Below are 25,777 nucleotides of genomic sequence, written 5' to 3'. Positions count from 1 at the left end.
AAGCCTTAATTACCTCCTGAAAGCCCTTTCTGCAAATACAGTCACATGGGAGATTAGGACTTCATCCCAGGAATTTTGGGGGGACACACTTCAGTCCATGGCACCTGCCAAGTTCACGCAGAAGCCAGGTGCATGGTTTGAAGGTGAGGAGAGGCGGGCTGGCTGGGTCACAGTTGAGAGGCCTTGTGGTGCCCAGGGCTAGGTGAGCCCCCGGCCTTGGGGCTCCCTCCATGGCCTCTTTCCTGGGTGCCACGTGAAATAGAACTGGTGCAGTTGGAGGTGGAGAAGCAGGACCGGGCCGATGGAGGAGGGGTCCTTGGCCAGGAGTGGAATCACGGGTCACGTGGTGACTGTTGAGCATTTCGAACGTGGCTTTACTGTTTTCCGTTCCCACCAGCAGTGTATGAGGGTTTTCTCCACACCCAATTCATTGTTTTCTCTTCATGGAGTCTTTAGTTTGCGCTAATTACAGATGCACACGTGGTTGTGAGCAACAACACAGAGGCACCCCATGTCCCCTTCACCGCGCTTCCCCAACAGCAGGAGCCTGAGCAGGTGCGGCCAAGACACAGAACATGCCGGGGCCCCTACATCTCCTCCCCACTTCCATACTGGAGCTGGCAACTGCCGATCTGTTGTCTGTGTCTATACATGTGTCATCTCTGGAACGTACTGTGCATGGAGTCATACAGTGTGTAGACTTTCGGGGCTGGCATTTTCCACTGTCCCCTGGAGATCCATCCAGGTTCTTGCTGTGTAAGCGGCTCACCCCCTTTTCTTGTCAGTTGTGTTCCGTGGTGTGGAGGGACCACCACTGGCCTGACCGCTCACCTGTTGGAGGACATCTTGGTGGTTTTCAGTTTGGGGCGATGACGAAGAAAGTTGCTATGAACATTCCCGTGGTTTTTTGTGTGAACGTGTCTTCACTGCTCTGGCATGAATGTCTGGGAGTACAGTTGCTGGGTCATGTGGTAGTTGTGTCTTTAGTTTACTGAGAAATCGTGAGGCTGCTTTCTAGAGTGTTTGGATCATTTTTCACTCCCAACAAAAAGCCGTTCCTCTGCACCCTCACCAGCGGGTGCTGGTGTCATTGTTGGCTGTTGTAACACTTCTGATAGGTGTGTACTGATGTATCAGCGTGGCTTGAATTTGCATTTCCCTAGTGGCTGTGATGTTGAACATCTTTTCATGTGGTTATCTGCCATCTCTGTGTCCTCTTTGAAGAAATGTCTGTTGATGCCTTTTGCCCGTTTTCTAACTGATCGATCTATGTATTGTCTATCTGTCTATGATCGATCTGTCTATCTATCATATCAATCATCTGTTTTTCTGTCATCATCATCATCATCATCTAGCTTTTATTCTTGAGCTGTGAAAGTTCTTTATATATTATAGATACTAGTTCTTTGGGAGGTATGTGGTTTGCAAACATTTCCTCCCAGTCTGTAACTTGTTTTTTTCATCCTGTTAATGAGGTCTTTTGCAGAACAAATGGTTTTGATTTTGATGAAGTTGGGTTTGTCAACTTGCCCTTTTATGAATTGTGCTTTTGGTGTCAAGTCTAAAACTCTTTGTCTGGCCCTAGATCCCAAAGATTTCTCTTATGTGTTTTCTAAAAGTTTTAAAGTTTTATATTTTACATTGAAATATATGATGCATTTGAGTTAATATTTGCATTGTGTGAAGTTTAGATCCAGGCTCATTTTTTTTTTTTTTTTTTTTTTTTGCCTGTGGTTGTCTAGTTGCTCCAACACCATCTGTTGAAAATGCTATATGTCCTCCATTGCTAGTTTTATTGAGATATAATTGACATATAACATCATATAAGTTTAAAGCGTACCACATAATGATTTGGTATATGTATATGTTGTGAGGTGATCACCACAAATAGTTTAGCTGCATCCTTCACTTCACATAGTTATACTTTTTTTTTTTTCTCTTGATGGGAACATTTAAGATCTACTCTGAGCAACTTTCAAGTATTCAGTATGGTTAGCTGCAATCATCATGCTGTACATCACATTCCCCAGAACTTATTTATTTTATGATTGGAAATTTGTATCTTTTGACCCCGTCCTGCCCCGTGCCCGCTTTGCCCCCCCACCCCTTGACCTCTGGCAACCATCAGTCTGTTCTTTGTATCTGTGAGTTCAGTTTTTAAAGATTCCACATGTAAGTGAGACTCTACGGTATTTGTCTTTCTCTGTCTGACTTATTTCACTTAGTGTAATACCCGTAGGTCCATCTGTATTCTGATAAATGGCCGGATTTCCTTCTTTTTTATGACTGAATAATATTCCGTTGTATGTATGTACCATACTTTATGTGTTCATCCATCAAGGCACACTTAGGTTGTTTCCATGCCTGGGCTGTTGTGAGTAATGCTGGATTGTAGGGTAGTCCTGTATACCTCCTCCACTGAATAGCTTTTGTACCTTTGTCAAAAATCAGTTGGGAGCATTCGTATGAGTCTGTTTCCAAGGACTGTGTTCTATCCCTTTGCTCTGTGTGTTTATCCTTCCACACAGTCTTGGTAATTGCGGCTATATAATAAATCTCAAAATCAAGTAGAGTGATTCCTCCCACATTGTTGTTCTGTTTTAAAATGATTTCAGTTATTATTGTTTCTTTGCTCTTCTATATAAGTTTTAGAATAATCTGGCCTCTGTCTACTAAAATCTTTGCAGGGATTTTGATAGGATTTGTGATAAGCCTCTTCTGTCAATTTGGGGAGTATTGACATCTTTACTATTCTGAGTCTCCCAGTCCATGAACATGGCATGTCTCCCCATTTATTTAGATCTTCTTCAAGTTCTTTAACCAGTGTTTTGTAGTTTTCAGCATGCAAGTCCTATATATGTTTTGATATATTTACCCCTATCGATTCCATTTTTTGAGTGATTGCAAATGATAAATTGTATTTTTGATATCATTGTCCATGTGGTCATTCTCAGTATATAGAAATGCAACTGATTTTTGTATGTTGATCTTGTATCCTGCAACCTTCTGAGCTTTTGTCTCTGTTTTTGTTTTTTTCATATTGTTTTGTTTTCACATGGTTTTTCAGTCCTTCATAATTCTTATGTGGACCATCATGTTATCTGCAAGTATTTACAGGATTATTTCCTTTTTTCCAATACGTATGCCTTTTATTTCCCTTTTTTACCTTATTTCACTGACTGTACTTTCCAGTGTTATATGTTGAATAACAGTGGGAAAAGGAGATATCCTTGGCTTGCCACTGGTAAAAGTGTTTGGTTATTTCACCATTAAGTGTGATATTAGTTGTAGGTTTTTTCTGGATGTATTTTTATCAAGATGAGGAAGTTACCCTCTCTTCGTAATTTTCTGAGAGTTTCATCAGGAATTGATGTTGAATTTTTGTCAAGTTCTTTTTCTGAATCAATGGTTATGTGATTAAAAAATAACTTTTAAAGTATATGTTATAGTTGCAATGTCATTACAGTGTGCAACAATGTACAGTGTTACATTAGTTTCAGGTGTAGAACATAGTGATTTGACAAGTTTATAGTTTATAAACTATACTATAATTTATGGTATATGCTATGCTCACCCCAAGTGGAGATAGGTGGTTTTTATTCTTTATCCTGTTGATATGGTATATAACATTGATTGATATTTCAATATTGAACTAGCATTGTGTCCCTTGATTAAACTTGGGTCAGGTGTTATTATGTATTGCTGATATGCTAATATCGTGTTAAGGATTTTTACATCTGTGTTCTCCAGAGACATTGGTCTGTAATTTTCTTTTTATTTTGATCCGATTTGGTGTCAGATAATATTAACTTTATATAATGAATTGGGATGTGTTTGCTTGGTGTAAGGTGATATCTCATTGTGGTTTTGGCCTATTTGTATGTCTTTTTAGAATATTTATTCAGAATCTCTGCCCATTTTTAATTGCATCATTTGGCTTTTTTGATGTGGAGTTGTGTAAGTTCTTTATATATTTTGGATATTAACCCCTTATTGAAGCTATCATTTGCAAATATATTCTTCCATCCAGTAGGTTTCATTTCATTTTCATTTTGTTAATTACTTCCTTTGCTCTGTAAAACTTTTTATGTGGTATAGCCCCAATAATTTATTTTTGTTTTTGTTTCCCCTGCATGAGGAGACATATCCAGAAAAATCTTCCTAAGGCTGATATTTTCTGGAAGATTTTAGGTAGAATTGCTGTTAATTCTTCTTTAAGCGGTTGGTAGACATATTTAGTAAAACCATCTGGATCTAGAGATTTCTTTTATATGAGTTCTTAAATTAAGAATTCAGTTTATGTGATAGATTACAGAGCTATTCAAATATTTTATTCATAGTATTTATTTCTTATTGGGTGAGTTGAAGTGGTTTGTGCTTTTTGAGAAGTTTGTCCATTTCTTTGAAATTGTCAAATTTATGTGTGAAGAGTTGCTACTATTCCCTTTATCCTTTTGGTGTCTGCAGGGTCTGTAGTGATATATTTCCTGATTTTGTTTATTTGTGTCATGTCTGTCTCTCTCTCTTTCTCTCTCACTGGTTTTTCTAGAGGTTTATATATTTTATTGATATATTTAAAGATCACATTTTTGTTTCATTGATTTTCTGTTTTTTTTTTTCCCGTTTTCAGTTTCATTGATTTCTTCTTGTGTTTACTATGCTGTTCCTTCCTCTAATTTTGGTTTATCTTGCTCTTCTTTTCCTAGTTTCCTTAGAAGGAAGCTTAGATTATTTATTTGAGAATTTTCTCTTTTTTAATGCAAGCCTATCGTCTCATAAATTTCCCTTTCAGAGCTGCATGCCACAAATACTGATAGGTTGTATTTTCACTTTCATTCAGTTCTGTGTATTTTTTAAAATTTTCCTTTGGGATATCCTTTCAACTCCCAGATTGCTTAGAATTATTTTGCCTAATTTCTCAATATTTGGGGGTTTTTCTGTTGTTTTCTGCTATTGATTTCTAGTTGGAGTCCATGATTTTCCATAAACTATTATTTGATTTCCTTTCAATATGCTGAAGTTTGTGTCATGATCCAGGCAGGATATGGCTTGTCTTGGTGGGTGTTCTGTGGGTGCTTGAAGAGAATGCGTATTCTGCACTTCTTGGGTGAGGTGTTCTATAACTGTTGATTACATACTGTTGGCTGATGGTCTTCTCGAGTGCTTCTGTATCAGTGCTGAGCTTTGTCCAGCTTTTCTATCACCTATTGATATATGGGGGTATTGAAGTCTTCAGCTAACATTGTGGATTTGTCTCTTTCTTCTTTTGGTCCTATCAGGTTTTGGTTTATATATTTCGAAGCTATGTTGTTTGGTGCATGCATATTTAGGATTGCTGTGTCTAGGTGGATTGACTTTTATCATATGTAATGTCCCTTTCTGACTTACAGTATTTTTCCTTAAAGTCTAGTTTATCTGATAATAAAATAGACACTCCTGTTTTCTTTTGATCAGTGTTTGCATGGTGTATTTTTTCCATCCTTTTCTGTTCAGCCTATTTTATATGTGAGTTTCTTGGCAACTCCATATAGCTGGGTCATGCTTTCTTAATCCAGTCTGCCAATATCTGTCTTTTGTATGTTTAGAACACTTATTTTTCGTGTAATGAAATGTTTCATTTTATGTTTTGTCTTCTGTTTTCTTCTCTCTGTTTCTTTTCCCTGCCTTTCTGTGTTTACTTGAACTTTTTTTTAGAATTCAGTTTTGATTTATTATTGTGCCCTTGAGTGCCTATTTTTCTCAGTGCCACAGGAAGTTTTACACTCTATGCACATAACATCACTTTCTACTGTTGTTGACATCTTACCAGATAGAGTGAAGTGCAGAAACCCCACCTCCATGTCCTTCAACCTCATCTGTGACAAAACTGTCTTAAATCTTTCTTCTGCATACATTTAGAACCACACCATGTGATGCTGTAAATTTTGCTTCAACCAGCACATAAAGGAGAAGAGAAATATATTGTACTCATGTGTAATTTTGCTTGTACCATGTTATTTCTTCCTTCCTGATACCCAGAGATTCTTCCTTTTCTCCTTTTCTTTCTGGTTGAAGGACTTCCTTCAGCCATTCTTTTGGGGCAGGTCTGCTGGTGACAAATCCTCATACTTTCCCCTTGCCTGAGGACGTCTTGATTTCTTTCATTCCTGAAGGGTTCTGGGTGGACAGTTCTTTTCTCTCAGCACTCAAAAAACCTGCCACCTTCTCATGGCCTCCACGATTTCTGATGAGAAATCTGCTCTAATTCGAACTGTCTTTCCTCTGTGGGAGAGGCATTGTTACTCTCTCATTGCTGTGAAGGTTTGTCTGTTGTCTTTAGTTTTCTGACATTTGACTATGTTGTGTCCTGGTGTGGATTTCTTTGGTTTGTCTGCATCGGGGTCTTCCCAGATTCCCAGGTGTGGAGGTTTATGTCTTTTGTTAAATTTGGGGACTTTTCATCCATTATTTCTCTGAATATTTTTTACAGCCATTTTCTTTCTTATCTTTGGTGATTCCATTGACATGAATGTTGGATCTTCTATTACAATCCCATGGGTTGCTGTGTTTTGGGGATTTTTTCCCCTAGTCTGTTTGCTCCGTTTTTTTAGTTTGGGCAATTTCGTTCTGCCTGCAAGGTCACTAGGCTTTCCTCTGTTCTCTACCACCTGTTGACCTTTTTATTTCATTATTTTTTTTCAGTTCTAAAATTTCCATTTGATTCTTTTTTGTATCTTCTATCTCTTTGCTGGAATTTCTTTTTCTTTTTTTCAAGTGTGTTTGTGGCTGCTCATTGAATTATTCTTACAAGAGCTGCTTTAAAATCTTGTTAGTTATTCTGATTATTCTGTTCATCTTGGTGTTGTTGTCTATTGATTGTCTTTATTCATTTGTTGAGACTGTTCTGGCTCTGAGATGCTGAGTGGTTTTCGATGGGAGCCTGGACATTTGGAGTATTGTGTATGAGACTCTGGGTCTTGTCTGGACCTTGTGTTTTGGCTGGTTTTCTGTGACTTCACTCGGCAGGGAAAGGGGCCACCACCTTGACACTTCCAGGTGCGATGGAAAGTCTGGGCTCCACACTGGGCCTCTGTTGGGGCTCATGGTGGTTCCACCTTACTGCCACACTGGAGAGGGGGTCTGGCTCCTGCCTGGGAGGGAGGAGCAGGAGAGCCCTTGGTCTCCCCTGACTCTGAGCAGCAGGGAAAAGGCCAGGTTGCTGGTGCCCTTGTGCACTTGGTGTCTCCTCACAGCGGGGGGAGTGTGGACATGTGCAGGAGTTTCGGTTGTTTGCCTGGAGTAGGGCTGCTGTTGTCTACAGTTTTCCTCTCATGAGGCTGCCCCTCTCCTGGTCCTTTGGCCAGAGAGAGCTGGGTTTGGGGGGAACGTACTGTGGTGCCTGCTGGTGTTTCTGGATGTTTCTGGGCTGCCCTGTCTCCAGCAGTCAGTCTGGGGGATGAGGCGAACAGAATGCCTAGGGCCTCACCTCTGGGCTGCTCCCCAGTCCTCACATCTGTGCCTCCTTCCTTCTGTCTTTCAGAGTCTTCTCATGACTTTCACATATAACGCCCAGGGCTTGAGTACACGTAGCGGGAGAAGGGGGACAAAGTCTCCTGGAAGCAGAGTCCTCACAACTATAACTTAAATATCGAATGATTTTTAGGAATACTACATTTATTTGAAGTCACGTTTTGATAGTCAAGAACAATATAGTAATGTTCATAAGACGCTGGGATGCTTTGTATGATCCATGGATACTTTGTAGGATCCATCTTCATAAATCTGACCTTTTGATTTCTGGCTTTGTATTTTTTTTTTCATTTTTTAAAATTTTTATTGTTATGTTAATCACCATATATTACTTCATTAGTTTTTGGTGCAGTGTTCCATGATTCATTGTTTGTTCATAACACCCAGTGCTCCATGCAAAACGTGCCCTCCTCAATACCCATCACCAGGCTAACCCATCCCCCTACCCCCCTCCCCTCTAGAACCCTCAGTTTGTTTTTCAGAGTCCATCATTTCTCATGGTTCGTCTCCCCCTCTGACATACTCCCCTTTTCTTCCTCTCCTGTTATCTTCTTCTTTTTCTTTTTTCTTAAAATATGTTGCGTTATTTGTTTCAGAAGTACAGATCTGTGATTCAACAGTCTTGCACAATTCACAGCGCTCACCGTAGCACATACCCTCCCCAATGTCTATCACCCAGCCATCCCATCCCTCCCACCCCCAACCACTCCAGTAACACTCAGTTTGTTTCCTGAGATTAAGAATTCCTCATATCAGTGAGGTCATGTGATACATGTCTTTCTCTGATTGACTTATTTCACTCAGCATAACACCCTCCAGTTCCATCCACGTCGTTGCAAATGGCAAGATCTCATTCCTTTTGATGGCTGCATAATATTCCATTGTGTATATATACCACCTCTTCTTTATCCATTCATCTGTCGATGGGCATCTTGGCTCTTTCCACAGTTTGGCTATTGTGGACATTGCTGCTATAAACATTGGGGTACACGTACCCCTTCGGGTCCCTACATTTGTATCTTTGTGGTAAATACCCAGTAGTGCAATTGCTGGATCGAACGGTAGCTCTAATTTCAACTGTTTGAGGAACCTCCATACTGTTTTCCAGAGTGGTTGCACCAGCTTGCATTCCCACCAACAGTGTAGGAGGGTTCCCCTTTCTCCACATCCCCGCCAACATCTGTCATTCCCTGACTTGTTAATTTTAGCCATTCTGACGGGTGTGAGGTGGTATCTCATGGAGGTTTTGATTTGGATTTCCCTGATGCCGAGCGATGTTGAGCACTTTTTCATGTGCCTGTTGGCCATTTGGATGTCTTCTTTGGAGAAATGTCTGTTCATGTCTTCTGCCCATTTCTTGATTGGATTATTTGTTCTTTGGGTGTTGAGTTTGATAAGTTCTTTATAGATTTTGGATACTAGCCCTTTATCTGATACGTGATTTGCAAATATCTTCTCCCATTCTGTCGGTTGTCTTTTGGTTTTGTGGACTGTTTCTTTTGCTGTGCAAAGGCTTTTTATCTTGATGAAATCCCAATAGTTCATTTTTGCCCGGGCTTCCCGTGCCTTTGGCGATGTTTCTAGGAAGAAGTTGCTGCGGCTAAGGTTGAAAAGGTTGCTACCTGTGTTCTCCTTTAGGATTTGGATGGACTCCTGTCTCACGTTTAGGTCTTTCAATCATTTGGAGTCTATTTTTGTGTGTGGTGTAAGGAAATGGTCCAGTTTCATTCTTCTGCATGTGGCTGTCCAATTTTCCCAACACCATTTGTTGAAGAGACTGTCTTTTTGCCATTGGACATTCTTTCCTGCTTTGTCAAAAATAAGTTGACCATAGAGTTGAGGGTCCATTTCTGGGCTCTCGATTCTGTTCCATTGATCTATGTGTCTGTTTTTGTGCCAGTACCATACTGTCTTAATGATGACAGCTTTGTAATAGAGCTGGAAGTCCGGAATTGTGATGCCGCCAGCTTTGCTTTTCTTTTTCAGTATTCCTCTGGCTATTCTGGGTCTCTTCTGGTTCCATACAAATTTTAGGATTATTTGTTCCATTTCTTTGAAAAAAGTGGATGGTATTTTGATGGGGATTGCATTGAATGTGTAGATTGCTCTAGGTAGCATTGACATCTTCACAATGTTGATTCTCCCAATCCATGAGCATGGAACGTTTTTCCATTTCTTTGTGTCTTCTTCAATTTCTTTCATGAGTATTTTATAGTTTTCTGAGTACAGATCCTTTGCCTCTTTGGTTAGATTTATTCCTAGGTATCTAATGGTTTTGGGTGCAATTGTAAATGGGATAGACTCCTTGATTTGTCTCTCTTCTGTCTTGTTGTTGGTGTATAGGAATGCCACTGATTTCTGTGCATTGATTTTATATCCTGCTACTTTACTGAATTCCTGTATGAGTTCTAGCAGTTTTGGGTGGAGTTTTTTGGGTTTTCCACATCTGGCTTTGTATTTTATTTTGCCGGTTAGAACGCATCAATGTTGTGTGCTCCTGATGCAGTGTTCACAGTGTTTAGTCCTGCTTCGGGCTTTAGGGCTAGGTTTGAGATTGGATGTGGATTTCAGGTAATATCTTTATGATGTCAGAGAACGACTTTGTCCTAGGTTTTGCTGTTTTTAATCGGGGATGGGTGCTTGATCTTGCCAGATGGTGCTTTGCTCCCTATGGGAAAGTGGCGTGCTTTTACTCTTGGTTATGTGTCAGCTTTAGGTACTATCGCTAATCTCGTGGGTGGAGCTGATGCTGAGCCTTTGGTCAGAAGGACAGCCTGCCCTTAGGAATTTCATATGACAACAGCTTATGCACAATGAGGGTGCTCTTTCCCCCTCATATATGGGTTCCAGGGAGGCCCTTTATGGTTGATGTGGCAGAACTGATCCATGCCACGCTGACAACCCAGTCTCCATCTGTTAATTGGTCTGCCATTGTTAGTGCGTGGCCCTTGTCCTCATGAATCAAGATGGTAAGTAGAGAACCAGACATCATTACTGTATCCCCAGCAACAGAGGGAGACAAGGAAGAACAGGCTGTCTTTAAGGAACGTTCCAGTAGCTCCCATGTGACCTTTCAAGCCCTAGCTCGTGGGCCACCTCTAGTTGCGAGGAAAGGCTGGACCACGAAGTGTTTAGTTTAGGTCACCAAGCCCCAGACAAGAGTGAGGGGCTAGATGGTCATGCTAGAGGTGGAGAAGGGGTCCGGGGACAGTGGCCAGCTCTGCCTTTGCCTCTCTCCCAGCACCTGCAGGCACCACCCGGCATTCCCAGCACATTGCCTTCCTGTCCCCTCTGCCTTTTCAGGTCCTCCTTCCCTCCTGGTGCAGCCCTTGGTCTGCGGCTGACTCAGTTTCCCTATCCTAACTCCAGATCATGCAGGGCAGCTGAGGCGATAGAGAGACCAGGTCCCAGAGGTGTGCCAAAGCCTGGGTCCTCAGAGAGAGAGTGGTTCCAGGGCATTAGGAGAATACTGATGGGGAGGAGAGTGTGATGAACATGCGGGGAAGCAGCCTCCCTTGTTTGATCTGATGTTGCGTTTTTATAGTGCTGATGAGGGATTTAAGAGCCGTGTCCTGAGCAGTGGGCCTCGGAGGTGTGGCAGGCATGACGGGCAGTGGGCCCTGCAGTACAGTGACCCCTTCTCTGAGCACCTGCTGAGGAAGCTGTGTGCCTGTCTCCCTGTCTGATGTGATGGAATTCAAATAGGGCTGAACTGACCCACAAAGGCAGAGCTGAGATGCAAGGCCAGGCAGCCATCCTTTTCTCCAGGGACCCTCAGTGCAGGGCACTCGGGGGTAGGTGTCACTCCCTGAGCCCCTAAACGGGGCTTGGTGGCCCGGGGTGTGGGGCCCCATGACATTGGGTCTTCCCCTGGAGAGAGAGTGAAGCTGTGTGTTTTTCGGGCCCTTCGTGGGCGGCCTTCTGTAGTGTCCAGCTGCATCTGTGTCCCCACCTTGTGCCTCACGGCATTTCCAGAAGCTTCCGGGTGTGTTCGCGTTGCTGATGCTGCTGTTGGCCTGTCCATGTGGCGGCCCGAGCAAGCCCTGCCCCAGCTCTCTCCCCGTCCGGCACCGCCAGTCACTGCAGACTGTGTCTCAGTCTTGCCCCAGAGGCTCCGCAGCCAAGGAGGGGGTCGGCGTCCACCGGCCAGACCCCAGTCATCCTGCAGCTCCCACACCCTGTGCAGTGGCTTTTTCGCTCCTGAGGCTGTCCTCACATGCTCAGCCTGGACACTTCCACGTCTGGAGTCGTGTGCTCCGCCGGGACCTGGAGGCCTGTCCCCCCAGCTGACCCGATGTCAAGAGTGGCCCTAGGCCATTCCACTATTGGGATGTCCCTCTTCTGCATCGGAGCCTGTCCCTTTGGCAGCTGTGTGTGTGGACCTCAGGGTGGAGCCAGGCCTCGCTCTCGTTTGCTTTCCGAAGCAGGGTGGGAAGGGGAGCGAGAGGGACCGAGGGATGGGCCTCTGATGCGGGTGTGGCTGGCTGGTCAAGGGCCAGTGGGGTTGAGGTCAGGCTAGGATCCTGGGGAGGAAGAAAGGCAGGGTCTGGATGAAGAAACCGAGTCCTCCAAAGAGCAGTGGGGTCTCCAGGGCAGCAAGGCTCCTCTGGAAAAGCCTAGATGTTGATTCCATTCTCTGGGGGGGGGATGAAAGCATCTGACCCCCATAGAAAAGGAAGAAATCAAAAGACAAGACCAGGGGAGAAATGCAGTGTTGTCTATTTGTCTCTGTGAGATCAGGGGACCCCTGTTGGTCCTGGGGGATGGGTTTCTACAGCCCATCTTGAGGTCCCTCTCAGGCCCATGTTGGACAGTGGGGTGGGGAGTGAAGCCGGGCATCCTGTGTTTCCTGCCTGTGAGCCCTGCTCAGTGCAGCTGGGGCACACGGGTGAGGGGCCCAACGGGGGAGGGTTGCCATGGTGGCCTGGGTGTTCCGGAGGTGATGCCGGTCCCTTCCCTGTGCTTGGGGAGCGAGTCACCTGTGTAATGACAGGCCAGGCCTGCGCACAACCCGCCGGGGCTTGGGGACCAGGCAGGATCTGCAGGACCAGACCGCATGCTGGTGCCCATGAGGAGGGTCTGCAGCCCCTCACGCAGGGCAGCTCATCAACACCACCCTCAGGGGAGTGATTGAGGACTGATGGGGAAGCCCCCACTGCATCACATGGGCCTGTCTCTCCTGTCCAGGAGCGGCTGCTTATGAGCCTTCTGCCCCGGAATGTTGCCATGGAGATGAAGGAGGACTTCCTGAAGCCCCCCGAGAGGATTTTCCACAAGATTTACATCCAGCGGCATGACAATGTGAGGTAGGGCTGACGCTGGCCTGGCGGAGGTGGGCCTTGGGGAGCTCAAGTGAGAGTGATGGGAATGGGAGGCGATGGTGGGGGTGGGGTAAGCATGGGGGTGCAGGTAATGGCAGAGATGGGAGGCCACAGGCAGACGGGGGTGGAGGGCCCCCTTTTGAGGGGAGGAGGGGCCAGGTGTGGGTCGTGGGTCGGGAGGCGCAGGTGAGCACCTGCCGGCTGGGAAGCAGGTCCCATGGAAGGTGGGCCTGGAGAATTCTTGGGTGATGGGTGTCACAGCTGCTCTGTCCCACTATTCCTCACCTCCCATTTCCTGCGTGGGCTAGAGAGAGGGTTGGCACTCTGCCCCTGAACTGGTTTGGGTGGCGGAATTTGGGCTGGGACTTGGCGCACGTCAGGGTAACGGCTGAGCGTTCTTCTACCTGGTGCCGGGCCTATGGTAGGCGTTCTGTTCCTCACTTGGCTCCTCTCGTGGCAGCCCAAGGAGGTAGGGAGTGTCCCGTTTTGCAGGTGAGGAAAGAGTCCTCGGGTGAACCAGCTCACCCCAGACACACTCTGAGGTTTGTGTGCTTGTTTTTAAAGACGCAACTAAAAATAAGTTGGTTCCACTCAATCGTACCTTCACTTTAAGAGTACTTACACTAGCTGAGTGTTGCACTTTCCATTAGTGTTACTCAGGCAGGCGGTGGTGGACGACCCTGGGCCCCCGCAGACACCACAGGACCCAAACCTCCTCCTGTTTGTGTTGAGTGCTGTGGACTGAGTCCCCACAAGCTGGCGCTTGTCCGTCGGGAATGAGCTAAGTAAGGCCTGCGGCTGCCAGCCCCTCCCCATCGGGGTCCGAGCCACCCGTGTGTGTGAGCTGGCGTGGCCAGCCACTGTCTGCTGCGCATGCTCACTTCCACTGCTGTGCCTCTCGGGAAGGACCGGTGTTGTCCTCCTGTGGAGGACGGTGAGCCCAGTGAGGGTAAAGCCCCAGGGTGTGGAGCCAGCATTTCAGTCCTGGCAGCCCAGGCACTGTCGTCTCTACTTGCAGGTGAGGAAACTGAGGTTGAAAGTGAAGCCCATGAGTGGTGGGGCTGGGGCCGGGCCTGGGACTGGCTGCTTCTGGCATCCACCTAGAGTTCCCATTCACCCACTGGCTCTCCTTTGTGAGTAAGGACATGGCACAGTGACCCAGCCCCCTGCTGAGACCAGACCACCAGAACAATCCAGAGAGTGCCTGGGGGTGGGTGTAGAGCGTCTGCAACCCACAGTAGGGAAGGCATCAGATGTCAGGGACCTCCTGGGGTGGCAGCTGGGGGTGAGCCTGGTGCACGATGCCCTGGGACACCAGACACACGTGGAAAGTCACCGTTTCCCTGTGAGGCTGAAAAATCTCCATCCACATCCCCTGGCAGGTGCCTCATTCCCAGCAGGTGCAGGTGTGACAGCTCTGAGGTACGAGGGGAAGCCAGGGTGAGAGATGGCTTCCTCTAGCCCAGATGTGAATATCTCCCTGTTCTCCTCGCCATCCTTGTTAGAGTCCCTCACTGGTCCCCATCACTCCAGGATTAAAGTTCCGAGTCAGTACACCATTCACAGCTGATAGGCTGATGCCATCAGGAACAGTGGGGTGAGGACATCTGAAAATCCTCTCCTCCATAGAAGCAATGACAATACTGACGAAAACTGTCAGAGTCAACATTGTCAGGACGCTGGAAATGAGCCCAAGCCTTGCAGGGATCCAGGAATGTTTACTTAAGAAAAACGCCTAAATCTTGGTAAAAACAGCAAGCTTTGTAGAGTTCTGACTTACCCTGTTCCACCGTTTTTAGCTCCATGATAGCTTTGAAAACCAGCAGCTGCAATCACAGGGAAAACCTGTCCACTGACAGCCATCTGAGGGGACAGAATGGGGTTGGGGCTTTGAAAAATCCTCAGAGAACTGTGTCATTATTTGACTGCCTGGGAATTCCCTGGAAAACCTTGCTCAAGGCTTGTCTTTATTTGACCTGACTCGACACTCAGTGTGAACAGCTTTTGCCCTGGGACATTTGTTAAAAAATCAGTGACAGTTGTTTAACATCATAGCTGTCAGAGACAGTGAAAGCAGCTGAGGCAAGCAGCAGAGCACTAAAAACTTAAAACTGGGGAACAAGATGTCTGTCAGGTGCTTTGAAAGGCTCTGGGAATGTTTCTGGGAATCAGAAGACCGTGCACAAGGGTAAGGCTGTGTGCATGCTCAGGAAAGACCACAAGGACCCCGGGCTGTCCTTGAGGTCTTGAGGCTGACCTTGAGGCTGTGTGCAAGCAGGAAGAGCAGACTAAGACAGAGTTGGAATCTGCCTGGCTGAGTGCCCATCATCAAAGACTGAAAGACTTACTGGCTTCAGGCATGTGAGGAAATTTCTGTCCAGTCATTAGCTGACCACTAGGCTAACCAACCAGAGAGTTTAATGGCCCCACGTGAGAAAGAAAACAGTCTTTACAGGATTTGTCAGAAAAGTCAATGAACAAATAACACAAATAGCAACAAGAACAACCCCAGTCCTGAGGTGTGTGTGTTGGGGGGGGGGTTCTGATTTTCAGAGTTGTCACATTGTATTATCCAGTTTTCCATAAAAATATATGCAACATGCAAGAAACCACAAATGTTTGACTCACGCAGGAGTGACAAAAGCAGTCAATAGAAGCTGTCCCAGAAGAAGCCCACACATTGGACTTCTAGACAAAACTAAATCACATATATTTTTTAGAGATTTTATTTATTTATTTGAGAGAGAGAGCATGAGTGGGGGGGCAGAAGGAGAGGGAGAAGCAGACTCCCCACTGAGCAGGGAGCCTGACGTGGGGCTCCATCCCAGGACCCCAAGATCATGACCCAAGCCGAAGGCAGACTCTAAACCGACTAAGCCACCCAGGCACCCCTAAAGCACCCATTTTAAATACGTTCAAAGAACAAACCATGTCTAAATAAAGGGGAACATGAGAAAGACTTCCAGAAATTCCAACTTTGAAATATACATTAAAATGAAAAGGTCACTAGGGGAGCTCCACATTGAGCAGGTTTGAGCAGGTTGAAGAAAGAATTGGTGAACTTGAAGACAGACAGTTGAGGTCATGGAACCTGATGAACAGAATGAGAAAAGGGTGACAGAGAGAGAACAGAGGCTCAGAGACTCCAGGGACACCGACCAGCCCAGCAACACTCCCATAATGAGTCCCAGAGGAGAGGAAAGGGGCAGAGAGAATATTTGAAAAGAAATATGGCTGAAAATGTCTCGAATTCGATGAAAAAACGCTCACTTACACATGTTAGGACACACACAAAGAGAGCCACCCCCAGACACATCGTAATCGAACTTTAAAAGCCAGAGACTAGGAGAGCAGTGGGAGAGAAGTGATGTGTCACATGCAGGTGACTGCCAACAAGACCAATGTGTGATTTTTCATAGGGAGTGTTGGAGGTGGGGGCTGGGGGTGGCACGTTCAAGGGCTGAACTAAACAGTCAGGAATTCTGTATCCAGCAGAAATCACAGTGAGGGCACCACTGTGCCGCGTGAGGCTTCATGGCTGTAGAGTGTCCAGGAAGGAGGCTCTGTTGGGGGGTGGGCACCCTTGTTTAGACCTGCCCAGCTCTGTAGCAAACGGATGCCCACACATCAGGCTTCCATCCCACTAGGTGAGGCCCTGTCCCGATGCAGACCTAGCTGGCCCCTTGGTGAGGCTCGGGGATCCACAGCGGGGCTCCAACTACGCTGGGGCTCTGTCGCCTTGTCAGCCCGCAGGAGGGGAAAGGGGCGAGGCCAACTCACTTCCTACAGGCACATCCCTTGTGCTCACTGACCACTGGTCCCAGGCCGTCTTGGGCTGGGGTTAGGTTTGGTGGCCGTGGAGCTGTGCCCCGCCCGTGTCCTGGGGGGTCAGCAGGAAATCCGCCTGGCCCCAGCGTTCACTCTGCCCCCCGTGGCTGTGAGGGCGTCCCCCACTTCCCTTCCAGCCCACCCCGAGGAATAAACACGTTTATTTTGGGCTGCTCATAAAGGCAGCCCTGGGCACAGCTCTGGGGGCTGCGGTCCGCCTGGGAGGCTGGGCCCCGCGTGCCCGCGGAGGAGGCAGCCTGGTGCCTTTTTCTTGCAGCATCCTCTTTGCGGACATCGTGGGCTTCACGGGCTTGGCGTCACAGTGCACCGCGCAGGAGCTGGTGAAGCTCCTCAACGAGCTCTTCGGCAAGTTTGATGAACTGGCCACGGTAAGCGCAGCCCCCCGTTGTGCACGGATCGCTGGAGCGGCCTCTGGGGCAACAGCGTGCCCGGTGGGCTCCAGTGGTGCGGGTGTGAGCGGGCGGACCGCCTAGCGCTTTCGCCCCGCCCAGCTGTCAATCACCCATAGCTCCCGCCTTGCGGAACCCCAGCGCTTTGGTCCCGCCCAGCTTTCAATCACCCACAGCTCCCGCCTTGCGGACCGCCCAGCGCTTTGGTCCCGCCCAGCTGTCAATCATCCACAGCTCCCGCCTTGCGGACCGCCCCAGCGCTTTCGCCCCGCCCAGCTGTCAATCACCCGCAGTTCCTTTGAGCAAAGGAAAGCGCTCTCCCTAGCGCAGCCAGAGCGCCTCCAGCTGGCTGGGTCCTGAGGCCCTGCGCGGGCTGCTCTGCCTTGAGGGTCATGTCTGGGGCCAGTTGGTGACGTTTGACGATGACAAACCCCCTTGCCTGTGGCAGGAGAGTGCTGGCGTTTTAAGACCTTCCTGGGACAGGTCACGTTCAGCCGTGCAGAGGTCAAGCCCAGGCCTGGCTAACAGCTTGGGCTTTCGGTGTGGAGGCAACTGACCGCCTGGTGTCCTTGGAACTTGACACCCGCCTTCCCTGCCCTGCAAGGACTTGCGGGGGGCGGGGGGGGACACAGAGATGTAGAGCCACGCCCACCTGCCCGGCCAGCCTCCCTCCAGGTGGACGCAGAGGGACCCTGAGCAGGTGGCTGTGGGGGAGGGGTAAACTCTGCTCAGAGTCAGAACTTTTCTCAGGGAAGGTCACAGTTAAAGGGCTTGGTAGAAAGAGTGGACAGACGTCCCCGTGATGAGGGAGGGGGAGGAGAGGTCCCCTGCCAGTGTGGCTCACACAGCGGAGTCGTGAGGACGTCCCTGCGTGTGCAGGGTGGGGTGAGGGTACCACGTGGGCTGAGGGTACCACGCGGGCTGCAGACTCAGGATGGCCCCTGGGCAGGACACAGAATGCCAGGCCCCAGCACCTGCCCTTGACCTGCAGGCGGAATGGGTGGTGATCACGCTGGCTGCAGTTTTGGGACCGGGCGCAGGCGGGAGAACACTCGGCCTCGGGGGTGGGCGGCATGTGGGACCCCGATGCTGCCCCCCTCCCCCGCCCTCCACCCTGCAGTTTCCTTGAGGGGTGGCAGGGATCCTGAGACGTCCAGTTGTAAGGTCCCGCTTGCTCCAAATCGGTTGGCGCTAGAACCCTTTCTCCTGTGGCACCCCGTTGATGTCCTGGGCCTGTGCTCAGCGGGACCCCATGTTGGGGAGGCCGCTGCTTCTCTTCCCAGGATGAAAGTAGGAAGCGGCTGTCCACCGAGGGCGGGCGCTGCTTCTGGCCGTCACGTCCTGTCGCTGGGCGCCCTTGCAGCCTGTGCTTGGGTCTGGGGGCGTCTCTGGGCTGGTGCCCTGGGGAGCCGCTGTGGCTCCGCCCACATGAAAGCTCTCCGGGGCCTCCTCCCTGCCCGACATCTGTGGTTTGGGGGAAGTATAAAGGAGGAGTGAGGAGTGTGAGCTTGTCCCCTGTGGCTTGTGTGGCTCGCTGGCCTGGTGGGAGCTTAGCACCTCCTGTGTGAGGTCAGAAAGTGTGTTTTGTCTGGGGCCAGGGTGCCTGGTGGCCCGGGGCTCTCTCGGTGCTGCTCCGAGCTTTCCTGGGCCTGCACCTTCTTCCTGCGCCTCCTGAAGAAGCTTCTGGATGAGGGTTCCACTGGCCACTGAGGCTGTCTGAGCACATGCTGCTGATGGAAGGGTGTGCCTTCCCCCCACCGTCGGAATCGGTCTTTCCAGCATCCAGACGTCAGCATCCTGGTCCCGGTGGGGACATGTTTGCTCAGTGACTCGGTGGTTAGCAGTGTCACCAGCCTGGCTGGTGGCACCCCCCCCCCCCCCACCCCACCGCTGGCCCCGGGGGACCGTCCCCACCCCCACTCCCGGTCTCTTACAACGGCACCTGCCCCCTGCCCCCAGGACAATGGGAGTCTGTAGACTCTCACCTTGTCCTTCTTCAGACGGGCTGCTCGTGTTTTCACTCTGCATCTTTACGCACGTCCTGGCTACTTGTTTTCTGTTACTGGGAGAGGGCTCTTGAGCTCTGTTATGTAATTTATAGCTCTGTCTGCGTCCCCTTCGGTCCTTTCAGTTTTGCGGCCTATGTGCTCAAGCTCTGCTATTCGATTCCTAAACATTTAGGGTTCTTAGGTCCTCCTGATGAATTAGCTCTTTGTGTTTTTTTTAGAGAGAGTGTGAGTGGGGGGAGGGGCAGGAGAGAGAGAGAGAGAGAATCCCAAGCAGACTCTGCACTGAGCGTGGAGCCCGACTTGGAGCTCGATCTCATGACCCTGAGATCATGACCTGAGCTGAAATCTAAAGCTGGGCGCTCAACCAACTGCGCCACCCAGATACTCCTAATTAATTATTTTTTCATTAAAAAATGACCCTCTTGGGGCACCTGGGTGTCTCAGTCGTTAAGCGTCTGCCTTTGGCTCAGGGCATGATCCCCAGGGTACCAGGATCAAGTCCTGCATCCGGCTCCCTGCTCCTCTGGAAGCCTGCTTCTCCCTCTCCCACTCGCCCTGCTCGTGTGCTTGGTCTCTCAAATAAATAAATAAAATCTTAAAAAGAAATGACCCTCTTTAACTGGAAATCGAGTTTTGTCTGTGTCCTGTGTTAGTATGTCCGTTTCGGCTTTCCTTTTGATTATTGTCAGGAAGCGTGTCTTTTTCCATTCCCTCCACCGGTGTGTGTCGTTTTATTTAAAGGGCTGGGTTTGCCATTTCTACCTCAAATCCGACAGTCCACCTTCGAGGGCCGTGCTGTCGGCTCACTGGGGTTCATCCCATCCGTTCCTTGTTGTTTTACTTTTTCTGCCGGTCTGTAGGTTCACGGAGTGTGTTCTGTGACCCGGCCCTGGCGCCTGTGTGGGCTGAAGGGTGAGTGCTCTTGGCGCTGTAGGGACGGTGTGTCTGCTCTGGGGTCTGTGGCACATTCCTTGACTCCGTCTGAGAAGCTCGCAGGACGCGCCGCCCTCCTCGGCCTTTGTGAAATCGTGCATCTTTTCCTTTTTGTCATAAACCCCATCCTGCGTTGTCACCATTTTTGTTTGCACAAACACGCCGTTCCCTTTTGAAGGTCTGTTGCTCTCGGGGCACGTGGGATTCGCCAGCGTGTCTCCATGGGGTTTCTCTGCCGAAGGAAGGGCAGGCCAGCTGGTGATGAATCTTCTCTGTCTCTGTGTTACTGAGAAAGATCTTTGTTTCGCCCTTAGTTTTTGAATTTCTTTTCACTGGGTATAGAATTGTGAGTTAACAGGTGTATTTATTGTATTTATTTATTTGACAGAGAGAGACACAGCGAGAGAGGAAACACAAGCAGGGGGAGTGGGAGAGGGAGAAGCAGGCTTCCCGCCGAGCAGGGAGCCCGATGCGGGGCTCGATCCCAGGACCCTGGGATCATGACCTGAGCAGAAGGCAGACGGCCAAGGACTGAGCCACCCAGGCGCCCCTTCACTTCTGGTTTTAAGCAATTTGATATTGATGCGCCTCCATTTGGTTTTCTTCACGGTGTTTGGGCTTCCCACATCGGTAGGTTTATGGTTTTGTCATCTTGGGGAGAAAGCCCTCAAATACTCCTTGTGTGTCTCCCCCTTCCTTTGGGGACCCCAAAGGAGGATCCTTTTCTATTTTGGGTTCTTTTTCCTTTTCTTTCATTCTGGATGGTTTCTGCTGCTGAGCTGTCCAGGTGACTGGCCTTGTCTCCTGCGAGGTGTGACCTGCTGTCTGTCCATCCATCCATCTGGCACAGTGTGGGTCTCTGAGGTTATGTTTCCATCTCTGGAAGTTCAGCGTGGATCCCCCGCCCCGTCGAAGTTGCTGCCGGACAGTTGAGAATTAGGAAGCTCTGCTCTTAGTGCGTCGATGGGGTCGAGTATTTTTCAACTGTGTTTTCCCTCCAATCTGCTTGAGCCCTGCTTCGAGGAGGCACGGCACGTGTCCCGGTGTCTGGTGCGCAGGATGCGGTGAGGCCCGCAAGTGTGCTTGGAAATCACACACGCCGTGAGCCATACATCCGTCCTCACCATGGTCCTGCCGGGCAGTCAGACCCAGAGCGTGTGTGTGTCTGCCTTGGTCTCCACAGTCACTGGCCATTTATGTACCCCTTATCCTTGGCTGGCGGCAGATGTGCACAGTATTTTTGACCTTTTTTTCCATTTACTGGGGCCATTTTAGGCTTCCATTTGCTCTGATGACAGGGCCCTTCTCTGGATGCCAGTGTTCTTACCAAGGAAGCGAACCGGCTGGATGAAACAGATGTCCCTCCAGGCGCTTCCAGGAGGCCGTGGCGAGGAGTCCAACTGTGCCGGCTGTGGAGGCCAGCCTGGCTCCCTGCCTGCTCCTCAGGGGTGACGGGTCCTTAGTCGGGGTCGTGACCCCAGGAACCCTTCCAGGGACTGTTTCCGGCGTGAGCTTGTTGTACCGTTGTAAGTTCTCAGGCCCAAGGTGGCCTTTGTCTGGCCCATGACAGGGGACATACTCAGATTTAAGACAATGTAGGCCACACGCCCAGGCAAGGTGGCTGATTTGCACCCGAGCCAGTGGGCAGTTGGCGAGGGTGGACAAGCCCAGGAGGCGTTTCCTGTCGGGGTGAGCTGTGTCGGCTCCTGAGCTCTCCTCGGGGACCCCACCCCGGGCTGGGCCAGTCTGCACTGTCCCCGGCTCGCACACAGCGGGGGCCTTGCTGACCCACCTGACCCGACACGCCGGAGCACTGGGGCAGACCGCAGGGATTGGTTGGGATTGTGAGGGAAGACAGGACGGTGCCGGGGCTGAGAATCTGGCCACCCACGGTGAGTGGGAGGCTCGCGGCACGCTCCGGCTCTTTGGCTCAACCTTGAGTTTCTGGAAGATGACTATTATGACCGTGTTAGTGAAGGTGTTAGTTCTGGGTGTTCCCGTGGAAACCAGTCCGAGAGCTGGAGCTCGCTGGGGCGTGTGCGCATTGTCCTTCCCAAGCCCCGTCCTTCCTCCTCCTCGGGCTTTCCTGGGGCTTGATCCGGGGGCCAGGACTCTCCGGGCAGCCATGAGGACTCAGGGGCACCCTCGAGTCTCATGCCTTGCTTTCCCGGCCTGTGAAACGTGAGGATACCCCATGGCCTGCCATCCCTCCCTGCTCCAACGCCCTCATCCTGGGAGCCGCTCCAAGCCGTCGGTGCCGTGTACCCGGGCGCGCTTGTCCGCCGACGGCTTCTCACTGCCGAGTGGTGCTCTTTCCGCAGACGTGCTGTGCACGCGCCATCGGGCTTGCACGCAGCGAACCGATGGGGGAGCGCAGGGCTCTGCCTGGAACGTCCAGTGCAGGAGGGAGGCTGGAGCTGGGCCAAGTGTGGTCAGGACTGGGGCCAGCTGGGAGGAGGAAGCAGCACGCGTGTCGTCCACGCTCAGCTGGAGAGGCTGACCCCAGTGGTCGGAGTGTGTGCAGGATGGCCCGTGGGGTGGGAGGAACCCCCCACTTCCAGAACGCGTGTGCACACGTAGGTGCGTGCCGTCGGGGGACGGCTGGAGGGAGGGTCCCAGAAGGACTATGGTTCTCGCTGACTCGTGCATCCCCAGTTTTAATTTTCGGAGCTTCCCGCATTCATCCAGGATGAGCCTGGATTTCTTTAGTTATTCCTTAATTAGCAGGAAATAAACACTGTTTCCTGAAAAACCAGTAGGTGTTTGGAATTCAGAGGAACCTGTTGTTTCTGTGCAGTAGAAACTCGCCTCCACCCTGCCTGCCGGCGGCCGCCGGTTCAGCAGCGCAGTCCCCCGGAGGCGGGAGCCGGCAGTGGGAATCGGGATCTTCAGGCTCCAGGCGCTGTTTCCCTGGGTGGAGAGTGCCTTTGCTGCTGGAGGGCAGGCTGCGTGCCCACAGGCCACGAGGTGTTGCCATGGCCCAGGGACCACCCAGGACCGTGGGAAAGTATGTCCCTTTTGTGTCGCTGAAGGTGTAGTCCCAAGCAGACGGCTCGCACCTTGTTGGCTTGTCCTTTCGGGGAGGAGGTTCCGTGCTGTCCCTGGAGTGTGACCATCACTGCCCGGACCACGAGGGTTGACAGGGGGCTTAGGGGCCTTCTCGCCAGGGTCACTCGCCCGGTGCTTCCCACTCCGCCTTCTTCTGTGTGCAGAGATGTAACCCGCGGCTGCGCCCTCACACGGGGTCCTTCAGGGAGGGGACATCCACTCCGCGTCCACGGCGGCTCAGAGCTGTGGCGTGGCTCCTCCTGGGAAGGTGTGGGGAGCCCGGCTCACGTGGGGTGAGTGCGTGGCTCCTGGGCACGTGCTCAGGGAAGGTGCAGGGAGAGGCATGGCGGCCGGGGCGGGCAGTGTGCGGAGGAGACACGCGGCCCCCCGTGTGACACCGAGGAGGCACAGCCCACTGCAGCGTGCGTACTGTGTGCAGATCCGGCCTAGGTGACGGGTGCAGCCTGCACAAGTCAGACCCAGCCCTGCCCTCAGGGGTTCAAGAGCTTGTTTTACAGAAATGTCACTCATGCACGGAGGCAGAGAGGACACGGCAGCCCCCGCCGGACACCCGCCCCCCCCCAGTGGCTGATGTCTGGCCATTCTTGCTTTGGTCACGCCTCTCCTCCCGGCCCTAGATGTCACCGCACCTCACAGGCTTGGCCCCCAGCCCTTCCCTTGAGCACGATTGGCCACCAAGACGCCTTTGTCACCCTCTGGGCCGCATCACCTGCTTATCATGTCAGGCGCCCTCCCCTCAGCGGCCTTGTTCCAGGCAGGATACGTGTGTGGGTGTAATTCATGGCGGGACAGACCGCCGGCATGGAGCTGATGCCATTTGTCACAGCCCCCCCCAGTCTAAGAGGACGGCCACGGCAGGGTGCGCGGGGGCAGAGAGGCTGGGGGAGCGTGGCCGGGGCTTTCTCGGGGTTTCCACGGAGGAAGAGGGGAGGCAGGCGAGGGGCCGCTCTGGGGAATGCCGACCCTGGGCTCTGGGTGTCCCCTGTCCTGGCACCTGGCCTGGGCGGCAGGGCAGGGTCGCAGCTGGGTGTGAGGGTGCAGAGAGGACATGGGGCTGTGGGCTCTGGACCCTTGGGGTTGGCGGAATAAGAACAAGGAGGACCTAGTTAGCAACGCCCCCAGATGCCTGTCAGGACACCGACGACAGAAAACAGGGAACGTGCACGTCGAACCCTTGGGGGCGGCTCCTGCCCGTCACCTCCCCTGAGCCTGCAGGCCACCGGAGCTGGGCTCAGGTCCCCGGGTTCTTCCTGAGTGTTGGGGAGCCTTCTGGAAGCATCCATGTTCTCCCTGTTCCTCCCCTGGCGTGCCTATCGCTGGCTCCCGCCCGGGTGCGGCATGGCTCCTGGTTCCTGCGTGTGTGACCCTCCTGCTTCCCGTGACGTCGCACCCGGGTGCTGCGGCAGGTTCCCCGCAAGCGGGGCCGCTTGGCAATTCACTGGGGTGAGTCTTTCCTGTCGTTTTTCCTGCCCTTATTCGCTCGTGATTCTCTAAATAGAAGAATGTTCCCACATCAGCTGATTGGTGATCCTCAAAAACAAAAACAAAAACAAAAAACAAAAAACCCATAAATGCTTGGCTCTTGTCACCGGTCTGTTTTCCAAATAAGGAATCTGTGCCCTAGAGCTGGCTGGCGGGCGAGCGGGGAGGTTCCTCCGCCCTGGTCCTCCGTTCTGGGTGTTACTGGGATTTGTGGACACTGGGTGTGCATGGACGCATTCCATCCGTTTCTGACGCCCACGGCTCCCACCCCCCGGTTCCCGTCCTGGTGCCCCCTGCCTCATTTGGACAAGACCGGCAGCCGTTCGTGTCCAGGGACAGCCTCACATAGAAGCGGCTTCTCTGGAAGCCCGGCTTCCTTCCAGCACACAGGGTTTTCCCGCTCATACTCTGGCATCTCAGGACAAGGGATGGGTGTGCTTTTTAGAAGAATAACAACAAATTCTGAGTTTGTGTGGGTATTTCCAATTCCCCAAATAACTCCACCCCTTCGATTTTCATTCCCGTGTCTCCCCTCCCCCGAGGCTGGAAACCTGCCGACAGTAACGCCGTTTACCTGTTTCGTGTGCTTAGATACCCTCAGTTCAGAAGAACGTTGTCAGCGTCAACACCCACAGCAAGACTGCTGCATGTGGTTTGGGGTTCTTCTAGCATTTCTTTGTTTTGTCCTTGGCTGACATCTTACTGCACACACGGTCACGTCACCTGGAATAACTGTCTGTGCGGTCACGCTCCCAACGCGGTCACCCTTAGGCTTATTTCGTTCTAGTTTTGGTTTTTGGGCATCACTGTTTTCAACTTAATTTTTTAAAAAAAGATTTATTTATGTATTTGAGAGAGCGGGAGAGGGGGAGACTCCCCATGGAGCACAGAGCCCGATGAGGGGCTTGAACTCATGGCCCTCACCAAAATCAGGAGTCAGACACTCAACTGACTGAACCACCCAGGCGCCACTCAATTTAATTTTTTTTAAGTGAGTAAACTATTTGCATGGCTTGGTTCCTTAGTGTTAGACCCGAGAGCAGGTGCATGGAGGGAGGGTGGCCCTGCCCGCATAGTCAGGCCTGTGGGGCTATCCCTCGGGCGCTCCCCGTCCTGGGCGCCGGGAGCTGATGTGCTGCTGGGAGGTGCCTTGTTGGGCCGGTCTGGGGCTGCAGAGATGGCCCCGCTGCAGGACAGACATCTGCTCCTGGGCGGT

At 50.7% G+C, this 25,777-nt stretch overlaps 1 protein-coding gene across 1 annotated transcript in view; it reads left to right on the top strand.

Moving 5' to 3' along the window:
• Nucleotides 1–25,777, top strand: part of ADCY1 (adenylate cyclase 1) — a 114,936-nt gene that overhangs the window by 25,541 nt on the left and 63,618 nt on the right. Inside the window, exons 3-4 of the mRNA XM_025853153.2 lie at nt 12,697–12,815; nt 16,936–17,047. Coding sequence (XP_025708938.1) covers nt 12,697–12,815; nt 16,936–17,047 — 231 coding nt within the window. The remainder of the gene's footprint in view (nt 1–12,696; nt 12,816–16,935; nt 17,048–25,777) is intronic.

Source organism: Callorhinus ursinus, unplaced genomic scaffold, assembly GCF_003265705.2.
Source record: "Callorhinus ursinus isolate GAN/ISIS: 27379988/994484 unplaced genomic scaffold, GSC_fseal_2.0 scaffold60, whole genome shotgun sequence".
NCBI classification, from domain to species: Eukaryota; Metazoa; Chordata; class Mammalia; order Carnivora; family Otariidae; genus Callorhinus; species Callorhinus ursinus.
The sequence above is the reverse complement of the archived record's forward strand: the minus strand, read 5'-3'. Positions and strand labels throughout refer to the sequence as shown.